Source organism: Lemur catta, chromosome 19 (genome assembly GCF_020740605.2).
Source record: "Lemur catta isolate mLemCat1 chromosome 19, mLemCat1.pri, whole genome shotgun sequence".
Classification (NCBI taxonomy): domain Eukaryota; kingdom Metazoa; phylum Chordata; class Mammalia; order Primates; family Lemuridae; genus Lemur; species Lemur catta.
Genome location: NC_059146.1, coordinates 4,811,358 through 4,836,305, shown reverse-complemented (window position 1 = coordinate 4,836,305; position 24,948 = coordinate 4,811,358). Strand labels below are relative to the sequence as shown.

At 38.5% G+C, this 24,948-nt stretch overlaps 1 protein-coding gene across 1 annotated transcript in view; it reads left to right on the top strand.

Annotated features, from left to right (window-relative positions):
- The window catches only part of SCFD2 (sec1 family domain containing 2), a 269,076-nt gene that overhangs the window by 83,978 nt on the left and 160,150 nt on the right, over nt 1-24,948 (top strand). Inside the window, exon 5 of the mRNA XM_045533014.1 lies at nt 4,663-4,912. Within this exon, the coding sequence (XP_045388970.1) occupies nt 4,663-4,912 (250 nt within the window). The remainder of the gene's footprint in view (nt 1-4,662; nt 4,913-24,948) is intronic.

The window sequence follows — 24,948 nt, the reverse complement described above, 5'->3', positions numbered from 1 at the left end:
ATTACTGTGCATTCCTAAATGAGATAAAGTGTTTTCACCAAAATTAGCCCTCAGAAAATAGTCACCTTATGTTTTAGTCTTTACAAAGAGTGCCCTACTATGGAGATTATTTTAAACCAAAGGTAGTTTAAGCAATTGTCCCAATGTTATGCAAATGGAAGCCTATGATACAGGATTGCCTAATATTAAGGCATTTGCAGTATTATTTCCATTTTACAGATGAGGAAATTGAGACTTGAAGAAGTTAAATAATTTGCCCAAGGTCATATAGCTAGTAGATGGTACAGCCAGGATTCAAACCCAGGGTATCATCTTATTCCCACATCCTCATTGTTAATCCTCCTGAGATGCTTTCTTCCACTTTTAAAAAGGTTTTCAATCTAGGAAATCAGTGATCTTTTACTTCCTTCTTATTGAGGTATCATTCTGAGGGCAGAGAAGAGCAGAAAATGGGAATACATTCAGTCTGGAACCATGCTTTGGTAGATAGCACTAGGATGGTCTAGTTTACCTTCCAAGCCAAGGTGACACCGGGTTCCCTCTGCCCCATCCTGGCAGATGACCACCTGCCTCCCTTTGCCATTATTGGGAACTCCACTGCTTCCCGGGTCAGTCCCTTGGCTGGTGGCTCTGGTTGTAGGAGTTTTTCCCAACACTGAGTCTTCTCTTCCCGCCTCCTACCCTTTCCCTTCCTTCCCTTCCCCTCCACTCCACTTCCCCATAAGCATTTTATTTTTGTATAGTTTTATATTTACAGAAGAGTTCCCAAGATAGTACAGAGTTTCTGTATATCCTTCACTTTTATTGTTAAAATCTTATATTACTGTGGTACATTTGTCAAAACTAAGAAACTAACATGAGTACATTACTATTAGCTATAAACTCCAGACTTTATTTAGATTTCATTAATTTTTCCCTTAAGTCGTTTATGTGTTCCAGGATCCCATCCAGGATACTACAATTACATTGAGTAGTTATGTTTTCTTAGTCTCAACCGGTATGTGACAGTTTTTCAGTCTTTCCTTGTTGTTCACGACCTTGACAGTTTTGAGAAGTACTGGTCAGGCATTTTGTGGGATGTCCCTCAATTGGGATTTGTCTCATGTTTTTGTTATGGTCAGACTGAGGTTATGGGTTTGGGGGAAGAATATCACAAAGGTGAAGTACCATTCTCATCACATCATCACAGGGAAGAGGACATCACCTTAGGGACATATAATATCAACGTGACATCACTGGCTGTGTTAACCTTGATCTGCTAGCTAAGATAAACGTACTCCTCCCTGTCCTCGCCACACTCTGTGTTGTAGAAGCCAGTCACTGCATGTAGCCCGTGTTCAAGGAGTGGGAGAATTCAGCTCCACCTCCTGAAAGGGAGAGCATCTATGTAGGTTATTTGGAATTCTGTAAGAAAGATTTGTCTCTTCCCCTATATTCATATTTATTAATTTAATCACCCGTTTATGTCCATGTGGACTGATAGATATTTATTGTATACTTCGATTTATAATGAAATACAACTTTTATTTATTTTGTTGTTCAAATCGTTTAGTTTTGGTCACTGGGAAGTCTTTCAGTTGGCTCCTGTGTGTCCTTTTGATGTGTCTCTATCCTTTTTTTTTTTTTAGCACTTTCTTACTTTCTGACACTGTAAAGTCTTCTAGGCTCATCTTGTATTTTCCCTGCCCCATCCCAGAGTCAGCCATTTTCCCAAGGATCCCTAGTTCCTTTTATTGAGGAATTATATTAGAAACTAAGATCCGGCCACCAGGTGTGCTCACTGTTACGGGGGTGTCACCACTTCTAGATTCTCCCAGTAGATGGTTGGGAAATACACGTATGTGTGGAGCCCACATTACACACACACACCTACAGTTATTTCTGGATTCGTCCGTCTGAATCTACAGTAAAGCTTTTTTTTGAACATTTGCATTCTGCTGTGTAGCCAACAGTGAGAGTGTAACCCTCTGCCTTCCACCTCCAATGGTACAGTGAGAAAAAGGGGGGAGGAAAGAAAGTGAAAATGGAGACCTGGGCTTGTTGCCTAGCCATCCTCTAGTCAGAGTATGTCAGTTTAGAGACGAAGAGATGCCAAGAGGTTAAGGAACTAGTTGGAGGAACAGTCAGCATTGGAATCTGGCTTTTTGAAATGGAATCTCCTTACTTCCACCATATCCCAGGCCTCTTCAAGACAGGTCTGTATCCTTGGTTTTGTATTCGACGCACTTATTGACTTCTTGAGCTGCATCAAGCAGGCTTAGAATGTAATCTTAGCCATTGGTATCTACAGCAGAAGTCTGCTGAGTGTCACTAGTGAGGGGTTTTGCTCTCTAGCACATATCGTAGATCAATGGAAACGAAGCCCTGAAGGCCAGATGTTAGTGAGTGAATCTTTACAGATGATTACGATGATTATCCTACTCTGTTTTACTTTTTATAACTATCTTTTAAAGAATCCTTTTGCTGTGGGGAGAGAACCATAGGGCTCCTATAGGACAGATGCTTTCTGTATACACCTGCTTTTCAGAAGTGAGATGCGAAGCAATGAAGGGATCTTCTCATCCCCATCCAAGGTGGTGGTGATGGAGTAACAGCAAGAGAGGAGAGCTGCAGCCTTCGCAGCCCTCTTCCTACAGGCCAGCGCAGCCCTCCTTCCTCTTGCATTGCTTCTGGCCGCTTACAAAGCAAAGGAAGAACACCGAGGGCTCCTGGAGAGACTCCCGAGGCTGCGGGAAGCCCTAGGGCGCCTTTAGACCTCTGGCCCCTGGCCCTTCCGAGGAGTATGTGTGTTTGTGTTTGGTAAATCATGTTTTGTCACCATGTACCCGCGAAATCTCTGTTCTGTTCTCTTCCATTTTTACCTTATCCTTTCCAAAGACTTAGCGTTTCATTTTTGTGTGGTACATCGTGAACATCCAAGATTTTTAGTGGAAATAAATGGTAACAGCTGTTTTTGTGTATGAAATATAATTATGAACCTTAACCTCGAGATGATATATCCAAATTTTTCCAGGTGTGGAAACGACTTGACTAGAAAAGCTCATTTTTGGTAATCGTCCCACTGTAGAACAACATTAAGCTGTTTGCTGTTAGCTCTCTCTTCAGAAACAGAGAGACATTCTATGGAATAAAGAGTTTTTCTTTATTCCAATATTCCCTTTTAAACATGGCCTTTCCCATGTAAAATAGTGCATATTCGCATACACACACAAACATACACACGCCCTAAAGTCCCATCTTTTTTCCCTGCTTTATTTTTCTCCTTAGCACTTACCACTATCTAATATACTCCAATAGTCCCCCCTTATTTGCAGGGGATACGCTCCAAGATCCCCTGGGGATGCCTAAAACTACAGATAGCACTGGACCCTATATACACTATGTCTTTTCCTATCCACACCTATGATGAAGTTTCATTTATAAATCAGGCACAGCAAGAGATTAACAACAATAACTAATAATAAGGTAGAACAGTTATAGCAATATACTGCAATAAAAGTTATGTGAATGTGGTCTCTTTCTCATTCTCTCTCTATATCTTATTTTATTTAATATTTTCAGACCACAATTGACCACAAATAAGTGAAACCATGGAAAATGAAACCACAGATATGGGAGGACTACTCTTTACATTTTACTTCTTTAGCTTTTTAAATGTTTTCCCTAAATAGAATGTAAACTCTATGAGAGCAGTTTGTTTGTTCAGTGCCCTGTCCCTAGACCTATACCTAGAATGTAGTAGGTGCTCAATGAACACTTCTGAATGAATAATGTAAGTTGCAAGTTGTGATAATTTTGCCCCTGATTTCAATATAAATACAAATAATGGAGTTTTATCTTATAGGGTTGTTTTATATTATAAGTGGAATTAAATTGCATTATTTAAAACAGGGATTTATCTATTCACCAGAAATCTCAGAATTTCTGCTAGAAATGTGGATAGCTTCTCGGAAGTTATGCAACTACTCCAATAATACAATGCTATTATCGCATGCAAAGAATTTTGAAATTCTTTGCTAAACATCATTCAAGAAGTTGGTAGAAGAGCTAAAAGCAATGAATTTTAAAAATTTTAACATGAGTTACCTGTAGATTCACTCAAAGAAATCTTGAACCCTAAGTGACATTACCCAGTTTGATCCCTTATTCTGTTCAGCAGAGTTAGCAGAAGATGACTTTTTGTTGCTATAAATATTCTAATATTTGCCAATATAGAGACTATTAAAAAGGATATGCTACAAAGTCTGCGGTGATTCCTTTGAGGGAGTGTCAGCGTTCATTTGGAGATATGGACACTGCCATGTTGGTTTTTTAAATCATATTATTTTACAAATGTACTATTTTTATTTAAAATTTCAAATGTGTGAAGTATTTACATTTTTATTTTTAAAATTAGTGGATTCCTATTTAAGCAGTATTAAGATGATATAATAGGGTCTGCAACTTGTCTAGCCTTTTTATAAACAAGGTCTTTCAAAACAAAAACTCCAATGCCAAACTTCTTGCGGTTTTCTCTCCAGGACAAGAAACACACAGGTAAAAAGCAGTGTGGTCAGTGAACATCACAGACCTGTTGGCAAGGCATCTTTGGACTAATGTGCAGCATAAATTATGTCTTTGTATAAGATTGACTTATTTTCATGTGATCATTTTTTATTTCAGAGCATTGGGGAGTCAGCAATGGCTGTTGTGTTAAATCAGCTGTTGCCCTTGATTAAGCCCTCAAATCAGAGGACTAACGACGACTACAGCCCCGAGGAGCTGCTCATCCTCCTCATATATGTTTATTCTGTCACTGGAGAGTTCACGGTGGACAAAGACCTGGGTGAGGCTGAAGAAAAAGTGAAGAAAGCTTTGGCTCAGGTCTTTTGTGAGGAGTCTGAGTTGTCACCTTTGCTGCAAAAAATCACAGGTGAGTGCTTAACAAAGATATAGAGCACAAACATCCTGATAGAGAAAACAGGCTTAAAAATAAAGGTCATTTCAGGAAGAGGATGTAACCACCTCCACTGGAGTGGTCTGGAATTTCACGAGGCCTGCTGAATGCTAGCCAACCGCTAGGACCAGAGGTTCTCAGTGCAGTGTTTTTCTTTTCCAGGCATGGTAGTGAGAGGGCCTTCTTTCTAACTGCCTGTCAGAATTCATATTCTTTAGAGCCAAGACCTTGTTAAAACAGTGAAATACTCACAGAGCATAATGTTCTCTGTATGGTAAAATAAAATGTAGTGCGCCTGTTCAAAGGGTTCTGTTGATACATTCCTTGAGATTGTCTTTTCAAACTTAAAAAACTGTTTCTTTAATATGTTACACAATGTTATAGGATTGGAAATTGCCATTTTCAGGAGTGGTCTCATATTTTGACTTCTCATATTTCATTCTGAACTTGAATTAATTGGTACTATCCAAAATAATACCCAAACATCCCGGTAAAGTAGGCTCTGCTAATTTGGGGAAAATATATAATTAAATTTCATAAACTCTAACTATTTTCACTTCTAATAAGAACTGCAGTGTAACCCACGGAGGCATCTATTTGTGTTATTTTATATCAAATTCAATATGATTTATATTTTGTGTCAAGTTGATTTCCATTAGTATGAACTGAGCCTGTGTCTACATGAGAATGAGAAGTCGTTAAAGCTTATGTGTAAAACATGAGTGCTAAAAGAACATACCACATGTCCAGTCACTGATGAATGTGTGTGTGTGTAGTGTGTGTGTGTGTGTGTGTGTGTGTGTGTGTGTGTTTAGATGCATCTGTGATCTGTGTAGCCCTCTCCATTCAGGAAGGCTGAACTGTTGGGCCTCACGGGGGGAGAATGCGGATTTCTCAGGGGCAGGCTGTGTAGCTGTGGACATCAGTGTCCCACGCACTTGTACTTACTTCATTTGTTCACGCCGCTGACCTTTGCTATGGTTGGTTATGGAAAATGAAACCCTGACAAGCAGCAAACTGAATGAAGTTTCCACAGAAATGAAACGTTTCCTTGCTTAGTATAGAACGTGTTTGCCAACTTAAAACCTACTTAAGAAAAACTCATGGAATTTGTTCCCATTTCATGACGTACAGCACTGTATGTGGATTACGTGTGTGTTTGGGTACAAATAAATATTGACTTAGAAAGGTTTAAAATGATGAATACAGTGCTTTGATTTACAGTAAATTTGAATGGTAGGAGAATTTAAGTAGAAGTTATTCTTCAGATACATAATTGCACAAACAGTTAACAAGAATGGGATTTTGACTGAGGTTATTTGGATAGCTTTCTGTAACACTCCTATGTTGCTATGTTATTTTTGGAATTGAAGTCATGCCGTAAGAGTTTTCATTTAATATTCGCTCAAGGTGTTCATTGACCCAGCATTTCATTTTTTATTGGTTTCTCTCTGATTGCTCAGGATATTGCATTTTCTTGCTTTTAAAATACTTCTGTGCATTCATGTTTGTTCATATTAGGAAAATTTGTAAGCTCAATAGTTGAGGATTAAAAATCAGAATTTGTGGACATTTTGGTGAATTTTGAAATTTTAGAGACATCTTAATTTATAATACTAAGTATACATTCCTGCCTAGATTAACTTAGGATATACAGTTTAAACAGGGTAGAGAAGATGTGTTGCTAAATTTGACATCAGTAAACTTACCACTAGAACATAAGAACATACACACACACACACACACACACACACATACACACACACGTATCAACTTTTGGGGACACCAAAATTTCTTTATTCTGAAGAAAGACTTTTACTTGGCCAGTGCAGACATACCCCTTACGAAGTATGTTGGGAAGTTGCATGTCCTGAAAAGAAGGGTTAATGTTTATAGTTAGCTGAGAAGAATATTTAACTTATATCTCAGGATAAAAAGTAATAGCATAGTATTGGGGCAGTGGTGACTCAATCTTGTAGAATACAAAGGGAAATCCCAGTGTGCGCTGGAAGAATTGAATTGCCTTCCATATTTGCTTAGCGTATGCTGGAACTAAGTTAGCCGGGCTTTCACAGTGAATATGCCTACAGTGTTGCACTTATGTTATTCCAATGTATAGTCTTGGCTTTCTAGTTATTGAGTGGCAAAATTTATTTTATGCCCTTTGCACACATTGTGGTTGATGAAAATTTGGTTAAAAAGAATTATTGAAAGCAAGCAATTAATGAATATAAAAATTCTACTTTTTGTATGCGGCTGCAGTTTTATAGGTTTGGATCATAATCCTGAAAAACGCAATCCTGAATGCCATAATCTCAAATGTTGAAATCCTGAAAGATCAAAATTCCTAAAGTCTAAATCCTTAACATCTAAAATCCCAAAGTCACGATCACAGGATAGCTGTGTCCTGTTAGGCAGAACCATTACTTTTGTTATTGTCTGTATTTGGAAACTGAGTAGGGCTTAAGGAGATGTGTATGGGTGTCAAGCTGACAAGGGGTAGACTTGTGGACTTGATTTTAGATATCAACTTGATTGGATTAAGGAATACCTGGAAACTGGGGAAGCATTATTTTGCATGTGTCTGTGGGGTGTTTGCAGAGATCGATGTATGAGTCTGAATGGACCAGGTGGGGAAGATCTGCCTCAGTGTGGGTGGGCACCATCCAATCACCTAGGGGCCTGGGGAGAACATACACAGAAGGCAAACTGGGCTCTCTCTGAGAGATGGGACAGAGTTTTGTCCTGTTGCCTTGGACATCAGAAGTCCAGGCTTTCCCCACGGATGTACCAGGTCTTGAGGCTTTTTCAGCCTGAGCCACATGACCGGCGTCCGGTATAAATTGGAGGATACATTGTGCAGAGACTTTTAGAGAGTTTTAATTTGTTTTATACATTTTTTGCAAATTGTGACTCCACAAAAGTGCATTATCACAATATTGACTTTGTGTGCAAGCATTGTGTGTATATATAAAAACGTTGAAACTCCCTCAATAAATGAAGAAATTCCTTTTTGCACATCTGTATTTGTGAAAGATAAAATTTCTTGAGATCTTCACTCTTTGGGTGTTTGCATGTGTGGTGGGGACCCAGCACCATTTTTGAATGATCTCATCAAAAGACTTAGGTTGTTTGTCATCATGGTATTTCAGACGACCACAGTTATAAAACTATAAAACACAATTAACAGCCACCGTGATACACGTTTATAGATTTCCCTTTTTGACCTATTTATTTATGAATACAGTTTGTCTCGTCTTAACTGTTATACCCATGTGACTGTTGTTAGTATATTTGAGTGTTTATATTTTCAGGATTTTGATCTTTTGGGATTGGGATTCTCAGGATTTTAGACCTTCAGGATTTTGATCTTTTAGGATTTCAACCTTTGGGATTATAGCATTCAGGATTGTGTCTTTCAGGATTATGATCAGCTCTGCAGTTTGACCATTTTAATTGATAGGATCAAGAAAACAACCCTTTTTCTGTACTAAAAACTTAAGTGTGCTGTCATCACCCAACTGCTAAGTGGTAGAACCAAGATTTGAACCCGGGTGTTCTGGATCTGGAGCGTATGTCTTTAAACATGAGATTCTAAACCTGCCACAAGCCTACGTCTAACAGCTGCATTTATTATATTTTGTAACTCGTGCTTGCTTACATACATTGTTTTGTGCCATGCATGCTTAACCACTCCATCATGTTCTTATTTTCTGAACAGAAAATTAATATTCTGGTTAATATTTTAGATATTGCCTGTGCTTTTTAATCTGTCTAGATTGGCTACTTATAGATATTTCCCACACCTTCCTATTGTCATGCGTATATCCTCTTCATTTCCATATTGTTATAAAGAAATTAAAATATTATTCTTAGCCTTTGAAATTGGTTGTGTAGCTTTCTAAAACAGAAGTATCACACTTAAATTCTGTTTATTTCAATAATATCTCTTGACAATGATTGTCATGTGCTTAAAATTCATATTCCTTTTTATCTGTTAAATATGCAATTAGCTCTTGACAATTTCTTTCATTTCCCTATATTGTTTCCTTGTACGGAAAGGATAATAAGAAATTGTGATTGGCAAAACAAAGCCAAACAAAACAAAATCTTAAGCATGGTCAATGGCAACATACCATTTTCTTTTTAATCTGCTCTCTTTAATAGATACCTTTTGGGAGATTTCTAGAGTGGTGAGCAAAAACTCTTTTCTACTCACATAAAATAACAAGGGTTGGCTCTCTGAATGTTGGGGGTAGGAAGCTGGAAAAAGAAAATTGGTCCAGCCTAAATATGTTGATTAGTGTTATGCTTTCTCAGTCCTGCTAAGTTCAAAGAGGGTATCAGTTTCCATATATGTTAGTGTTTGCATGGCAGTCACAAGAGAAAACAAAAGAAAACTGTTTGAATTTTCTTCAAAGAATGAAATCAAAATGCTATTTTAAAAGATCTGTATAACCTTGGAATGTCATCATATGGGGAGGTATATCCAAAAAAGCATAGTGTTTGGATGTAGAAATTATTGATTTAAAAGTCCTGGCTTTGCCATTTCCTAGCGGAGTATATTAGTGGGCAAATCAACCGTCCTTGAACCTTGATATTAAACAAAACTGCCCTATCGACCCCTTATGATTTTGCTGATTATAAAATGATGTTATGTGTTAATGAATTTTTGGTCCATATAGTATTATAAATAGGTAATTTCCCCCCATCACCATTATTATTTTAATAGCACCTAGCTGTCATATAGAGTGGTGCTTCCCAAGCTTTTTTACATTGTGGTGCACGTAGACGACGAGAATGTTCGCGTATATACTGCGGTGAGCCCCCGTGGGAGACTGTTGTGGTCAGAGGTAACCAGCCTGGGGCCCTGGCCACTCAAGCCCTACCCGGCTGACCTGTGGACTGAGGTGAAGAGGCAGCTTGGCACACCTGTAACCTATTAGGGCAAACCAGCGCTCTAAGGCATGATAATACCATAGGAACTGTAATTTACATCTATTAACCTCTTATTTTACTTCCTGCTGATAATTTGGAATGATCAATTACTATATCATTGAATACGTTAGGATACCCAGATGTATGTAATGAAAAATTTACCAGATTATCTTAACAAATAGGGGTTTATTTTTCTCAGCAAGAGGTTCAGAGACAGGTGGGGAACCTATGCTGTTTCTGACTTCCTTCATCAATGACCTGAGGTGTGGTTTTGTCATCACTGTCACAATGGGCACTTCTACTCCGGGCATTTTGAAAGGCATACACTAGCTGAGCCTGCTCTTTTCTATTAGGAAAACAATAGCTTTCTTGAAAACCCCACACAGAAGACTTGCATCCTTGGCTAAAACTAGGTTTCACCTCTGGCTGCAAGAGAATCTGATGAGTGTGTGTTTTTAACTGGGCTTATGTTTGTCGTGAACAAAGTGAGGATTCTGTTAGGAGAAAGGAAGTGTGAATGGATATTAAGTAAGAAACTTGTATTTTCTATAGTTGTCATTATAGACTTCCCTGACAGAGGAAATTCTAAGGCAAGATAATATACCTGGAGGTGGAATGATGCTCAGAGTGTTTTCATTTTACAGTTATAATATTGAAAATTTTTATAGTGTACACTGAAATAATCTGTTGTGTGCTAGTATCAGTGGACTTACATCACAAACAGTTTCAACTTACCAGTATTTACCAAACACATCTATGTAAATCTAAGCTCTGTAAGCATCAAAACCTTGGAACCATGGCAGTAGTGTGCAGAGGCTCGGAGCACAGGGTTTGGAGTCAGGTGGATCTGGGTTCTGGTTCTGCCTCTGACTCTTAGTAGTTGTGTGCTCTTGACTAGGTCATTTAGCCTCACTGATTCTTGGGTTCCTCGTATACAAAATGGCGATAGTACCAAACTCGTGAGATAAAATAGTCAAAGTGTTTGGCACAGATCCTGGTGTATAATGTGTTGTTACTGTACGTTATTGTCGTTATCATTACTGCTATTTTGTCATTGTTGTTATCATCATTATCATCCTCCGGCAATGTCTTTCCTCAGAGAACTTAGAGAGACATTGAGAGACAAGACTAACACAGAAAACAATATAAAACAAAATAATAAATATTTTACCAAGTATTAGTGAAGTATCCAAAATGTGTAAAAATGAATGTTAGGATGACTTGATATTAAGTGATATGTATCAATAGAGAATGTCAGTTACTGTACTGGGTCTGACCAAATAGAATTCCTTACAGAAAAAGATTAGAGTAATACGAGGAAATAACTGCATTATAATTCCTAATAATCCTAGATAATAAAACTCTAGTGTTCAAAGCACTTTCATACACAATATCTCCTTTGATCAGAAAAGAACATGTAAATTTAAGCCTATAAATTTATATGTCTAATAAATATATCCCAAATATCTGAGCTCAGGTGAATTTGTCTGTAATGCCAACTTCTCTTTGAGATAATTTATTTACAAATATATTACTAGTTTTTCAAACATGTTTTGGGACAGAGAATATAATATTATATCTAAATTTAGAAATAGTAGAGTTGTAGTTTTTCACTGTTTGCAATTTTTTCCATGGAAATTCTTTCCTTTAATAAATCCAGGCATACTTTTGGGAGGTTTTCTAGTTGCCTGGGTTTTTATGGTAGGAAAAAGGACTCATAAGGGATAGTATTATGTATTTTATGGATGGAAATGCTCTCAGCAATTTTTAGTCTATTCACTCTGCACATGAGGACATCAAGGCCACAAAAGGTTAACTGACTTGCCTCAAATCACCCACCGATAGCCTGTTCCATGCAGGGATGGGACTGGGGTTTGTGTCTCCTGATTCCCATTCCAGAATTCTTTTACTAGACCGGTGATTCCCAGCCTTTGACTCATGGATCCCTGGGAAAACACAGGACTGAGACCACAGGTTCACTGCTTCACGTGGGCTTTAGGTATCATGCGTAAACTAAGTGTTACTCTTAGCATATGAATATATAAATATTTGTAGATGCTATTGTGTTTGTGTTTATAAAATATAAATTTATTTTAAAATATTGCTAAAGTCATAGAATTTTTTTTTTGTTTCTTTCAATTAACAGATACCAAAAGCATAATTATATAGTATCTTTATACTTTAAAAATATTTGAAATCATGGGTTCCAACAGGAGTCTCAAACTCAAATACTTATATCAAATAATATAACTAAGTAAAGTACGTTAGATTTTGGAAAAGCAACAGTGAAAATGCAATGATAAATGGCAAGGATATACAGTGTTAATAAAGGGGGCAATAGGGAATGGTGGAGACTGTGTCAAACTGGAGGTCTTCTTATTTTTGCCAGAAGAGCATGAGTCTTACATTGTCAATTTCTCAAAAAACTAGAAATCTAGATTTTTTAAAAAAATTGAAACCACCAAAGTTTAAGAAAATGGCTTACTTTGTATAATAAAACATTGTATAAGTCAAAGAGATCACATTGGAGGACAGAATTCAGCTTTTGGGCCTGCAGTTTGTAATCTTCATACTAGAGCCCCTGCCTCAGGCATTGATTTACAGAGGAATGCTTGAATCTCTAACTCTAGAACTTACTAGATCTCCAGATGGATGAAATGATGCCCTGTAGTTCTATCAGAAAGCAAAAAAAGGTACCTAATGATCTCCTTTTTCGACTTCTTTTAACTAAAATAAAAACCCTTACATTTGTTTATATTTTAATCTGGCATAAGATTACTAGTTAGGTAGCATAGGTTTTTCTTTCAAATAGATTCTGTAAAGATACCATCTAAATGGAAGTAGACCTCTCACAGAACTCTGTCTATTGGACAGAAAATGCTGAGAGGCAGTTTTGGATTTAACATAAAGAAGGCATCTCTGCAATAAAGCTAGCTGGAAAGTCTGACTCACCCCATGAGCAGAGCTTCCTAGCATGGGAACTGACGTTGGGACTTACCCTGTGGTAGAAATTGTACTAATTGAGTTCCAAGACTTTAAATTATGGGAATGTGAAGAGTGAGTTTTGTGGAAAGGTGTGTAAGTGCTCCTTAAGTTCTGTAAAGATAGTATTGTTCTAGCTAGAGCTGTGCTACCTTTGCTATGTGTTATAATTCCTGAAACTTTGGCATAAAATAATGACACAGAGATTCCTGTTACTCTAACTGGAATAATCAAAAAACTTCACATCGATTTGCATAAAATGTATACATTATCTTTATAGTGGAGCATGCTTATTAAAATTTTCTTCAACTTTTAAAAAATTTTTATTTTAAAGTATTTTTGTTTCCTAAGTTTTTTCTTCTCTATTTCTTCTCACCCGACCATTGCCTGTTTAAGATCAACCACATATAACAGGAACAGACCTGAGGAAAGGCAGGTCTGGTTTAGAAAGTACTGTTCTTTCTTTAAAATTTTATTTTATTGTGGCAAGAACACTTAACATGAGGTCTACCCTCTTAACAAATGTTGAAGTGTGCAATACAGTATTGTTAACCACAGGAGCAATGTTATACAGCAGAGTTCTAGAACTTACTCATCTTGCATAACCGAGACTTTATGCCTATTGATTAGCAAGCAACACTCCATTTCCCCTTCTCCCAACCCTGGGCAACCACCATTCCACTCACTGACTCTATGAATTCGCCTATTTTAGATACTTCATGTAAATAGAATCATGCAGTATGTGTCCTGTGACTGGCTTATTCCACATAATGTAATGTCCTCAGGGTTCATCCATATTGTCTCATATTATAGAATTTTCTTCTTTTTTAAGGCAGAATAATATTCCATTGTTTCAGAAATATATTAGTACTGTGGTATTCATTGTGGCTCTATTCATAATAGCCAAGATGTGGAAACAACCTAAATGTGCATGGATGGATGAATGGAAAACACTGTCCTAAAGGACACTGGGAAGGAAGGCATCGTCCCGTGAGCTCTCATCTGGGCTTCTCTTGTATTCCCCAGCAGAAATCTAAAAGACGGTGGTATCTTCATCAACTGTGAATGAGGAAGGAGTTGAGGATTTGTTTTAGACTGGGCTGTGGAAGGCAGCTCATGGTACCTGCAGATCTACCTTCTACTGGAAAGCATACATGTGCTCTTATCCATAGTAAAACAAGGCCACATTCTAAAAGCAACAGAAAAAACTGATTTACAGTGATTTATTTATAATAGCCTTCCTCTTTTGAAGTGTTCAGGTAAACATAGTATATGTTTATAAGATATTAATGGCTGCCACTTAATTATAAAAGCTTTCATCTCCATTAACACAAGGCATTGACATTTTGTTTATTATGTTAGAGGAGGTATATCTTTCAAAGTATTTTTCACACTTGGCCAATTACTTTTCCCCAGCCTTGTAGAAAGTTAGTCTTCTTAGTAAAATATTAATATCAAGTACTTCCAAACCGAGAATTATGAAAAATGAGGAGCTAATAAGAAATTCTCCTCTTATGCTTCCTTTACTATCACCTCTGCCTTCTTCCCTCATCTCACAGTTTTCCCTCAGTAATTCATCAAATTTCAGAATATATATTTCTGCATATTTCTACTCCTAATGATACTATTCCAACTGAAACACAGTTTTCAAGATTTCAAATATCTTTCCCTTGAGAAACTGTTCCTTAAACCTTGAGCATGCCTCCTGGCTTGGTGATGACAAGGATGTTGCTATGGTAACTGGAAGAATGATCCTAAAAGTCCATCACCAGTCTTCATGTTACCCACACTTGAATGAAAACTTTAGCTAATTACAGCAGGCGACAGTGGACAAAACCCTGGCTATAGAATCCAGCCACTCAGCCAAAGGAAGACTTTAGGATGTAGGGCAAAAGTTTGTTTCAGAAAGGATTTTGCTTCATCTCTTGGTTCTAATTTATGCATTCTCATTTATTGTGGCATGCCAGTATTATGCTTTTATATTAAGGAATACACCTTCATTTCTAGTGTTTCAGATTTCTTGTTTTAGGGCTGCCAGAACGAAACAAGACGATACCAAAAAAACAGCTTTACAGATTGTTGTTTTCCATTATGGTTTGCAACACTGTTTGGTATAATAGGGCCTATTTTTCCTCTTGATTTCTAAGATTTCTGCTAGCAACTCTGATGAAGAACATATGTCTGCCCCAAATCACTCCCATGAGAAATGCTGGAACTGTTACATTTAGTTTTATTATCCAACATACTAAAATAGTTAACCACAGCACATATTACTAAATAGCTATGTCAAGTGAAGTTTAAAATGTTTAATAATACTTAAAATATATCACAAGCTGTGTAGAAAGATATTTAGAGCTGCCTATTGAGGTAGCTAGTTAAATAATTTTGGTAACATTAAGGGATCATTACAAATTACTTTTTCAAGTATTTAATTTTTCCATGCCACGTCATAAAAAACGATTATTCTTAACTGAGACACTAGAATAGATCTTCTTGCACTGATATTCGTATGTGCACAAATGCATGAGACATACTGTCCATGTCACTAATTTTTGTGTCGGCACACAAGGCCAACAGTAATAATTGTTTATGTGATTATACAATTAATTATTTAAGAGATTAGTTATTACTGTTTCTAATTAACTATATGTTAGATGTGATATAAATTTCTCAATCATGAAAAAGTCGGAATAGAATGGAATACAGGGGTAGTTTTCTTGAATGAGTAGCTGTGGATCCAGTAGGAGAGATGGTGTGATGTGATTGAAAAGAGAACAGTGGGGAGAAGGCCTAATTTTCACTCCTAAATATGCCCGTAGGTGTGTAACCTGAAAGTCACTGAGCTTGCTGCAGACTCCATATCTTCATCATAACATGAGGATCTTGGATTGGGCAAATCTAAGTTCTCTTCTTTCTCTGTCCTATGGCTCTAGCTTCATATGCTTTTTATTTTTATCTGAGTCAGTATACTCCCTCTCCTACTTCCAAATCAGCTCCTCCTCAGCGCTATTCTGTCTTTTTCACGGATGCACCATCATCTCTGGAGGGAAGCAATGGGGACATTGACTCGCCTTCACCCGCTATAGTAGTCGGCAACGCCCTGCAGCCCATTTCTGTTTCCTTTGAGATGCTGCTCATGTCTGTCCAAAGTCACTTCTTTATTCTCAGGCATGCATTGGCCCATCTCTCTGATACCCCTGACTCCGTGCCTACACACCCGTTCATTGTGCATGCTGATACTAGGACAGCATTCTTAAAATAAATTTTATATTTTAATGCCTTCACCTTAAGCTTTTTTCTCAATTATTATAGTTGTACATTCTCACTGTAGAAAATTTGAAAACATAAAGAACATATAGAGGCCACATATAAATTTCATTTTACTGATTACCGCTCATGACCTTTTTCTTTTTTTCCTACTGAGTCATTCATTTTTTGCTTAATCATTTAAAATCAGAGCACTTGGATTATTAAGGTTATTAACACTTAGCTATATATTTTGCTAATATGTTTTTCGGTTCGTATTTGCCTTTCATATTTGCTTCTATGGGAAGTCCAGAGATCGAGCTGTATTTAGGAGAGTCAGGGCAGAAACTCCACCAGTACGACTGGGATTCTCTGCATCTGCCATGCTTTTTTTCCTTTCAGGTAGTGGCCTCATTCTTTCCTATCACTGCTGCCTCTGAGTGACCCCTCATCCTTCCCAGACACTCCTGGTTTATGTCATTCCAGAATAGTAACCCATGAAAAAAGAGAGCTCTTTTCTTCCCGAGGTTGTAGATCAATCCCAGGAAAGGAAGTTGACTGACCCTCAGTCGCTGTTGCCAGGGGGATGGGGTGCCCTTTGGCCAAGCCGAGTCATGTGGCCATAACTGTATGTGTGCAGAGGGGGAGTCGTGGGGGCGGGAATTTGGAGAAATGGGCGGCGGGTTTAGTCCTGCGACCAACGGTCCCATCATTGCCCCTTAATCAGAGTTGGAGCGCTTCCACAACGGAGGGGACACGGACATAGGAAAACTAGATACGGCCACCATAACATCTGTGAATAAACCAGGTTTATATTTTCACATTTAAAACATATAAGTATCTTCTCTTTCCTCTCTTGAGTTCGGTATTTTACCTGTAAATGGATGAAAATGTCACTGACACCTGAATAATTGCTTCAAGTTTTTGTATGCCCAACGATAATTGCCTGGAATTTTCCCTAGTGTCTTAGAAAATAGCATCAGAGCAACTGTCAACTAAAATAATTCCTAGAACTAAAGCTACTTTGACCATGTGATTGCCCTTCAACATTCAAGTAGTGGTGATTGTGCCTGTCATGTGTGGGTGTGTAATTATATATAATTCTTTGAATATAAGCTTTGGAAGGGCAAGGATTGTCACTTGGATGAATTTTAAAGCTCTATTTATGTTTATAGTTTCCTTAAAAATTTACAGTTAGATTATTTCCTAATTAGAAAAGTCATGCTTGTTCATTTTGGAATTCTGGAAAGATCTTTTGCTGTTTAACAAACACAGAATAGAATTTAAAATTACCTGTAAACTCACTACCCAGAGAAAACTACTGTTAGTATTTTGATGTGCGAAATCTATTGGTAAGTAGAAAGTCAGATCCTATATATGCTTCCTGGGTGAAGGTATCAGGTAGAATTTTGTTTTATAGTTGATGTATTCAGGTCATAATGCCTAGAATAAAGAAGACACAGGTATATTGTCAATATAAAGATATTAAAACTAACATTGGAAAGAAAATTGAGAACGTTGGTGCTGAATTCATGGCCCAAGGTCTAGGAGACATTATTCCTCAAAAGTAAAATTACTCTTAATCAGAGTATAAGGAGGATCCTCTAAGCCCAAAAGGAGGCTCATTAGGATCTTGGGTGGAAGGAAAGCCTTAAGGCACAACCATTTCAGCCTAAAATTGCAGCAGAAAGAAATTAAAAAGAGATGCAACAGGTTCTAGGCTTTGACTTGCATTATTTTATGATGTGAGAAAGAAATATTAACATTTTTAAAACCATAAGGAGAATATATGTGTGCAACCATGGTTATATTGATTTGTATTTTGAAATTTAGTTTTAAATGTAACCAAGAAGGTAATTCCCATGGAACCTGACTTTTTCTGCCTTCATGTGTTGTCTGTTTATTCTGTTCTTAGCACCTGGACTGAATTGGTCCCAAATGGAATGGTAATTTTCACTAAAGTGTTTATAAAATGAAGCCCCCTTCTTCTTCTTCTTTTTTTTTGTAACATAAGATATATGCCTGCGCCTCTTAGTCACTCTTGGGTTGTTGTCAACCTGGCAGTGAGCCAACTGGAAAAGGAAACTGATACCGTGTAGTGTTCATTAACAATTTACATTTTTCAACATGCAAAGTGGTTTAGGGTTTTAATTTTTGAAGCTGTGGTTTTAGCCAAATTATACTCTAAAATGACTGAACCCTTTATTTCCTTATTTTTGTTGTGGTGGTGAAGAAAAACAGTTAAATCTGATCTGTTCTTTTCACATAGTGATGTAGGATTTGGGGTTTCTTTTCTGCACAAATCACCACCTTGCAAGGAATTCAATCTTTGGCCAAGAAAGCTTTATTCATAGTAAAATGTGCTTGGATACATTCTAACTGGGAATGCACACCCTTTCTGTAAAAGTATAGAAACAGTGCACCAAGTAAACAGTAACACTGTAGTTACAGTTTGTAGTATTTTGGTCATCTCTTTCATATATAAGCAGTGAGGCACATATTTTCATATATTTAACAAAAATGTTGAATGCTTTCAATTTTGTTCCCAGAAACAAGTTTCAAGGCATCAATTTATTCTGTAATCGCATTATTATTATTATTTTTAACTTTAATCTCTTGCTTACCATTCCTCTTCACCTTTCCTCTCCCCTTAACCTCACACCTTTCTGAGAGAAGTCAGGAAACTTGCACATACTATACCTTATAACTGGTCATCTTGGGAGTTTGCACACTGTGGTCTTGATTATTTCAAGTTGTTCTCCTTGGGAACACAGAAGCCCAGACAAAATGACATCATCTGAGATGAGTGTAAGCCTTGTATTTTAGAAATGGACATTTAATGGTTTTTGACTTTGGGGTGATGATAACATTGCAGAGTGGCAGCCCTTCCAGATATTAGAATGGAATTGTTGAAGCTGTTATATATCAGGGCAGCTAGAACAAAAACCACCAGGGTGTATTTGTTAGAATTTTTTGGTAGGGTATGTGCAAATAAAAATCAACATATCAAATCCTTAATTACTTCCTTATTGTTGTTATCTTTGCAATTCTCTCTTGAGCCAATTTATGCCTAAATTTATTTTAAACTCAGATTCAATATGTGAAAAAAATTCTGAGAACATATATATATTGGCTTTTTGATTGGCTTGTTTTTTTAGGACATGGCTCTTATTTTGCTATTTGGCAGTAAAAAAGACCAGTATTTTGCTTAAAATAATATAAAAGCAAAAATGCACATGATTAGGCTGAAAAAAAAAATATCTAGGTTATTACTCTCCAGGGTAGGGAAGAGCTAGACACAGTTACCAAATAGTGTGCTACACCCACCATGTCCTCTGTGTCTGGACCAAAGTGACACGCCCCTCCGCACTGGACTTCTCAGAGCAGTAGAATGTCATTTTTCCATGATCACCTTCTCACTCTGGAGGCCATTTTCTTTCATTCCCTTCGTTCCAGCCACAGGCCGTAAAGTTCCTTAAATATATTACACTCCTTGAGACTTAAGGGCCTTGCATAAGCAGTTCCCTCCAACTAATTGCCCGGCCCAGCCCAGTTCTGTTAACCCCTTCAGAGTTCAGATCACAACTCCTGAGGTCACCCTCAACCCACTGTGTGACCTGGAGTGAACACAGTTTATTATAATACATAGTTGTGTGATAATTTGACTAGTGTCTGCCTTCCCTCCCAGACCATAAACTCTGTGAATTTTGCTCACCATTGTATCTCAAGCACTACTGGTGTCTGGGGCACACAGAAGACCCTTAACAAGTATTTATGGAATGAATGAGGGAAGAAGAAGGAAGCTCTGATTCAGTTTCAGGGTTTCCTCTGACACTCTACATCAGGGCAAATAAGTTGCAAGTCTAACAGATGAACTCAGCTTTGGAGATTAGAAAGGTTGGCTGAAGAAGAAAATGGAACATCAAAGAAAGCCATTAGCTATAAATGAGAGTTTTGAAATTCCATTGTTTCAAATATTTCAGAAACATTCAGAAAATAATTTCATTTAGTGAAAACAAGTAATACCAGCAAATAATAATGGAATTGTTGCTTTGTATTTTAACATTTTTATAAGACCAGATTTTTAAATTCTGGAGGTTTTTCGTTACATTGGCTGTTTCTTTCTCCATTTCCCCTTAATTTTTTTTTTCATCTTTATTGGTTTCCTCTCCTTACCTTTTGTTCCCTTATCTTGTTTTCCTGGCCAGCTAGGAGCACTCCATTCAACCAACACATGGAATGCAAAACCCTTTTTAACCCATCTTTTAACTCTCTAGACCTCTGAAAACTCTTTTCCAGCCTGATACTAACAGGGAGGAGATGGGTGAAGCACTCTGTGGAAGGGACTCACAGAGAGCAGGAGGCTTCCTGCCACGATGGCGATTCCCAGGAGGCCCACCTTTCTCTCCAGGTGTGGCTCATCCACACAGCTCACGCTCTGCAGTTAGGTGGGGAATCAACTGTCCCACAGCGTGAGGAGGCTTCAGGCTGCCAACTGTATGAAGGAAGGTAAATTCCACGTCTACACCATCATTTAAAAACCAATGTGATGTAACCTAACATAGGCTGGCTTTTTCAGTTGGCTGTTCTCTCGCCTACCGTCCCTCCTCTCTTCTTTCCTTTCTTCTTTCAACCAGTTGTTATGAAAGAACAACTGCATCAGAGGTGGCACTGGGTGCACGGGGTGCAATGGTAGGCAGAGTGGCAAGGTGTGGGTTTACTTTTAAGGAGAATGTCTCTCTTGTGGAAGCCACAGATGTCCCTTAGTTTTAGCTCAGAATCTTCAGTTTTCCCTTGAATGCCCTGGCGTGATTCCCAGAAGGAATGCCCGTCAGAGGGGTCAGTAGTACCCAGCTCCAGCCTCTCTGCAAACATTTCTGGACAAACCTCTCCTCAGCCAGCTTCTGTAGTCCTTTCCAGCTGCTCTCCCAAACCCTCCCGAGCTGCATGGAACCATCTCTCCTGAAACATTTTCTAGAACAACTTCTATTTGTGCCCGTGGGGAGCGGGCTCTGGCCAGCGAGTGCAGCAGAGCAGACTTCTGGGAGTCAAAAAAGAGACAGATGGCAGCGGGCAGACGAGACATACGCTTTCTTGTCGGGGGCACACAGCATGGCGAGAGCCTGGCCTAGAACACGGCGAGCACTTATATATGGCTCAAAACAATGGTGGCAACGTGCCATGGGAAAGCGTGGTCACATGGGTTCACATAGGAGATAACACCTTGGTGACATAAGTGTGTGCTGACTCAGGCCTCCCCGGAAGACGGGCGAAAGACAGGCCGGCAGTTACTTTGGTTTGGCCCAAGACACCCGTTGCCTGTGCAAATGGATTTCCTTACAGCATCCCATCTGCCCCATCCCTTGGTGATCAGGCCCAAACTACGCCAGCTGATCATGAAACTAGCATTCTTAAATCACAGCGTTCTATTAGGTAGCCTTTCATTTATAAGGAGAAGGCTTTGAGTATATACTGTTTAATGTAAAGTGGCAGGAGGGGGGTTTGCTCTAGCCCCAGGTATCCGTCTGCCCATGTGTAACCCCGGCCTGCCGTCAGGCACGTGTACCCACTGGCAGAAACGTGAACGTGTGTCCCAGCTTCCGAGTTGAGCTTCTCGACAGCAGGGAGTTGACTGGCTTTGCGGAGCACTTGCTGCTTTTCTCGTACATGTAGGAAAAGAGCTGATGACCTTTTGTTGCCTGTAATAAATGGAAAAATTGCAAAATGCTAGTGAAGGAGAATGAGAATAAGAAAGGCATTAGAGTCAGGTAAATATAATTATAATATTCTAACATGTTATATGTAATAATAATAACCCTTCTGTATTCTTTTTTCAGGATTTAAATAATTTTAGTCTATCTCTACAATAAATTATTTCCCAACTGTGCTATGTTTTAATGCCAATTCCTATGCCTAAAATACATTGCCTGCTCCCCATTCTTATCTATAAAACTCCCACTCATTCTTTAAGATGCAATTCAAATGTCATTGCCTTTCATATTCCTTTTCCAAAGTGACCCCTCTGCCTCAGTATCGATTTGTGACAATCCTAGGGCACTTGTATTTGTAATGCCTCATATGGTTGAAATTTGTACCTGAGTGTTCTTCCTACCTCGGTGATCTTGGGCAAGTTACTTAATATCTCTTTATCTCCATCACTCCGTCTCTAAAATGGGGATACACTAGTACCTATCTTATGGGATTGCTTTGCATAGCTGCTATTATTGTTGTTTGTTATCTCATCTGCTAAATTAAGCTCCTGAGGGTGGGGACTGTATATTATTCACTCATGCATTCCTAGCTCTCATTTTAAAATTGTGGTGCTGACTGAAAGAAGGAACAAATATGGGGTTTGGACATTTTTATGATGTTTTTCTTCTCTTCTTAGATTTTGTTTAAACTCAGTGGAGGCTAGACCGATAGCTGACCCTTTGGGGTCTAGACCTAGTTTCTGAGATGTTAGCTGATGAGGGAAGTATTTCATAAAGACTAATATTGTCTATAAAATCTTCTTGCTTTATAAAACTGGTATATTACAGAAAACTTTTTTCTATCCATGATAAGCCAAATATCATAACAATATATCATCTTCTTGGCAGTCAATCTCGCTAGTCTTTCCCCAACCCACTCTGTTCATCTGGGAATTGACTCTCCTATTTTTCTTTCACACATGCATATTTGGAACTGAAATACTTTGTTTTAACTTCACAAGAGAAGGACATTTAACCTATGCATAGTTGAGATGGGTTTACTTTCTGATACTTCTTTTCTCTGAAGAAAATTTTATAGGTTGATCCTGAGCTTTCTCTGATCCAACTGTGTGTAGTTTGGTTATCAGACACCAGTGCATTTGCCTAGATGAGAAGAAGAGTTGGTTTCTCTTTCTCAAATACTTGGTCCTGTGTTCCTAGCATGTCATCCAGCACTGATAGGAATTAATATTTATTATACACATAAAATGTCCAGACATAGCACGAAAACCATCTTGCAGGGTGATCTAGCTCACTGGGCTCATAGTCTAAATAGTAAAGTAATATATTTGAGCCCTCTAATAGGATGAAGCCCTGCCCTCAAATATTCTACCCCCACAGCTCGTCACTGTACACAAAGCCTTTGGACTCCTGTCCCCAGTATGGGGATTCTTGTGCCTATGAAGTTCTGTTCAAATTCTTCTCTAGATAGAGTGGTTTTCAAGTGCTATTCTACAGATCAGCTGTATCAGAATCATGTGAGATGGGTATTAAAAATACAGCCTTGCAGTCCTGGCCTAGACCTACCAATCAGAAAGTTGAGGGGGCAGGTCTGGAGGCCGGTATGGAACTGGAGCAGCGTGTTCCATCCAGACCCCCACCCCGATCAGACATGGGAAGGGGCTTTCCCCCGAGACATCGTCTCACTCCAGAGACTCTCTGCTGGGGCACCTAAACAAGGTCCCAGTCACTGAATGGGATAGGAGGTGTCTTCTTCCATGGAGAGCATCAGCTGGGGGTTCTGAGCAGAGTCTGGGTATCAGTGGGCATCACTTCTTACAGGCACTCAGCTGGCGACTTGCGGGCCATGTCTGTCAGCAGTCCCCCCACCCCGGCAGCAGCAGTGTGGCCCCTGGGCACTGGTTTGGCTGCTGCCTGGGCTCTCTCTGGAAATGCTCGTGCCTCCCGTTCACCTGCTGTGCTTTCCAACTCTCTCCTCATTTCCTTGGCCCGACCTGAAACATTTTTAGACGTAGTCTGGGAGTGGGAAAGCTAGCTCTATATGTACACAGCCTAGTCTTTTTGTCTTTCGCTTAGACTAGTGTTGATTAAACTTAATGGTCAAGCATTTGCAAATTTTATGTTCTATTTCTGCAGAAGATGACTCATGTCTAGCTGTCGGGCTGGGATAGGGTGGGAATGGGGAGAGAGAAACGTACCTTGCAATGGTGGTTGGAGAAATGAAAATGAAAATACTGTTATCTAGGTTGTAAATATCCAGCATGCTATTCTTCAGTGAAAATGTGAATCTGTAATGAACATTTGGGCTGGAAAGAATGGGTCAGCAAAGAAAGTAGTCCTTCTATGGCAGTTTAATAGCAGCAGCAAGGGAATATTGTACATGAATTATAGGCATATTACAAATAATCTCACAGTTTAGAAATAAGTCCTGATTTTCTTATATGAATAAGTCATAAGTTTACTATAATAATAGTAAAAATAAGTACAGCTACTATTTATTGAGTGCCTATAAAATGCCTTACATACTTTCTCTCGTTTAATCTTCGTAGTAATCCTGGGAAGTGGGTGTTACTACCCAGTTTTACAAATGAGAAAGATGGGGTTCAGAGAGGTTAATTGACTTATGTAATATCACACAGCCATTAAGTGAAGGAGGGAGAATTCAATCTGGGCCCATCTGAGGCCAATGCCCAAGTTCTGTGCATATTGTCTACTAATTCTGGACTGAGAGGCTCTGGTGTTTCCTTCCCACCTATTTTTCTGTTTATTCCTCATTGTTTGTTATGAAACAGCTGTTCCCTTTAGAGGCTGAAGTTCTTGCCAGGACAGGGTTTGTGCTGGGACTGTTCCTTCCCTTTCGTGGTGAGTGAGCTGGAGCTTGTCAGCTTGTCAGGGTTCAGAGGTCAGAGTCCAGGATATTTTTTTCCTTTGGATTTTTTTTATTTGGCACCAAAGTAAGTGAATCTTAGGAACTTATTTCTTAGGTGATCCCATGAGGTCAGAGTTAGGTTTAAACAGATAAGCTGATTTGATGGTGGCAGCTGAAATATTAAAAGCAAGGACTCATTTTGGAAAAGAAGACAAGAAAAATGAGAGCGATCTTGGTAGCTGCTTATATTAGTATTCTTGATTAAT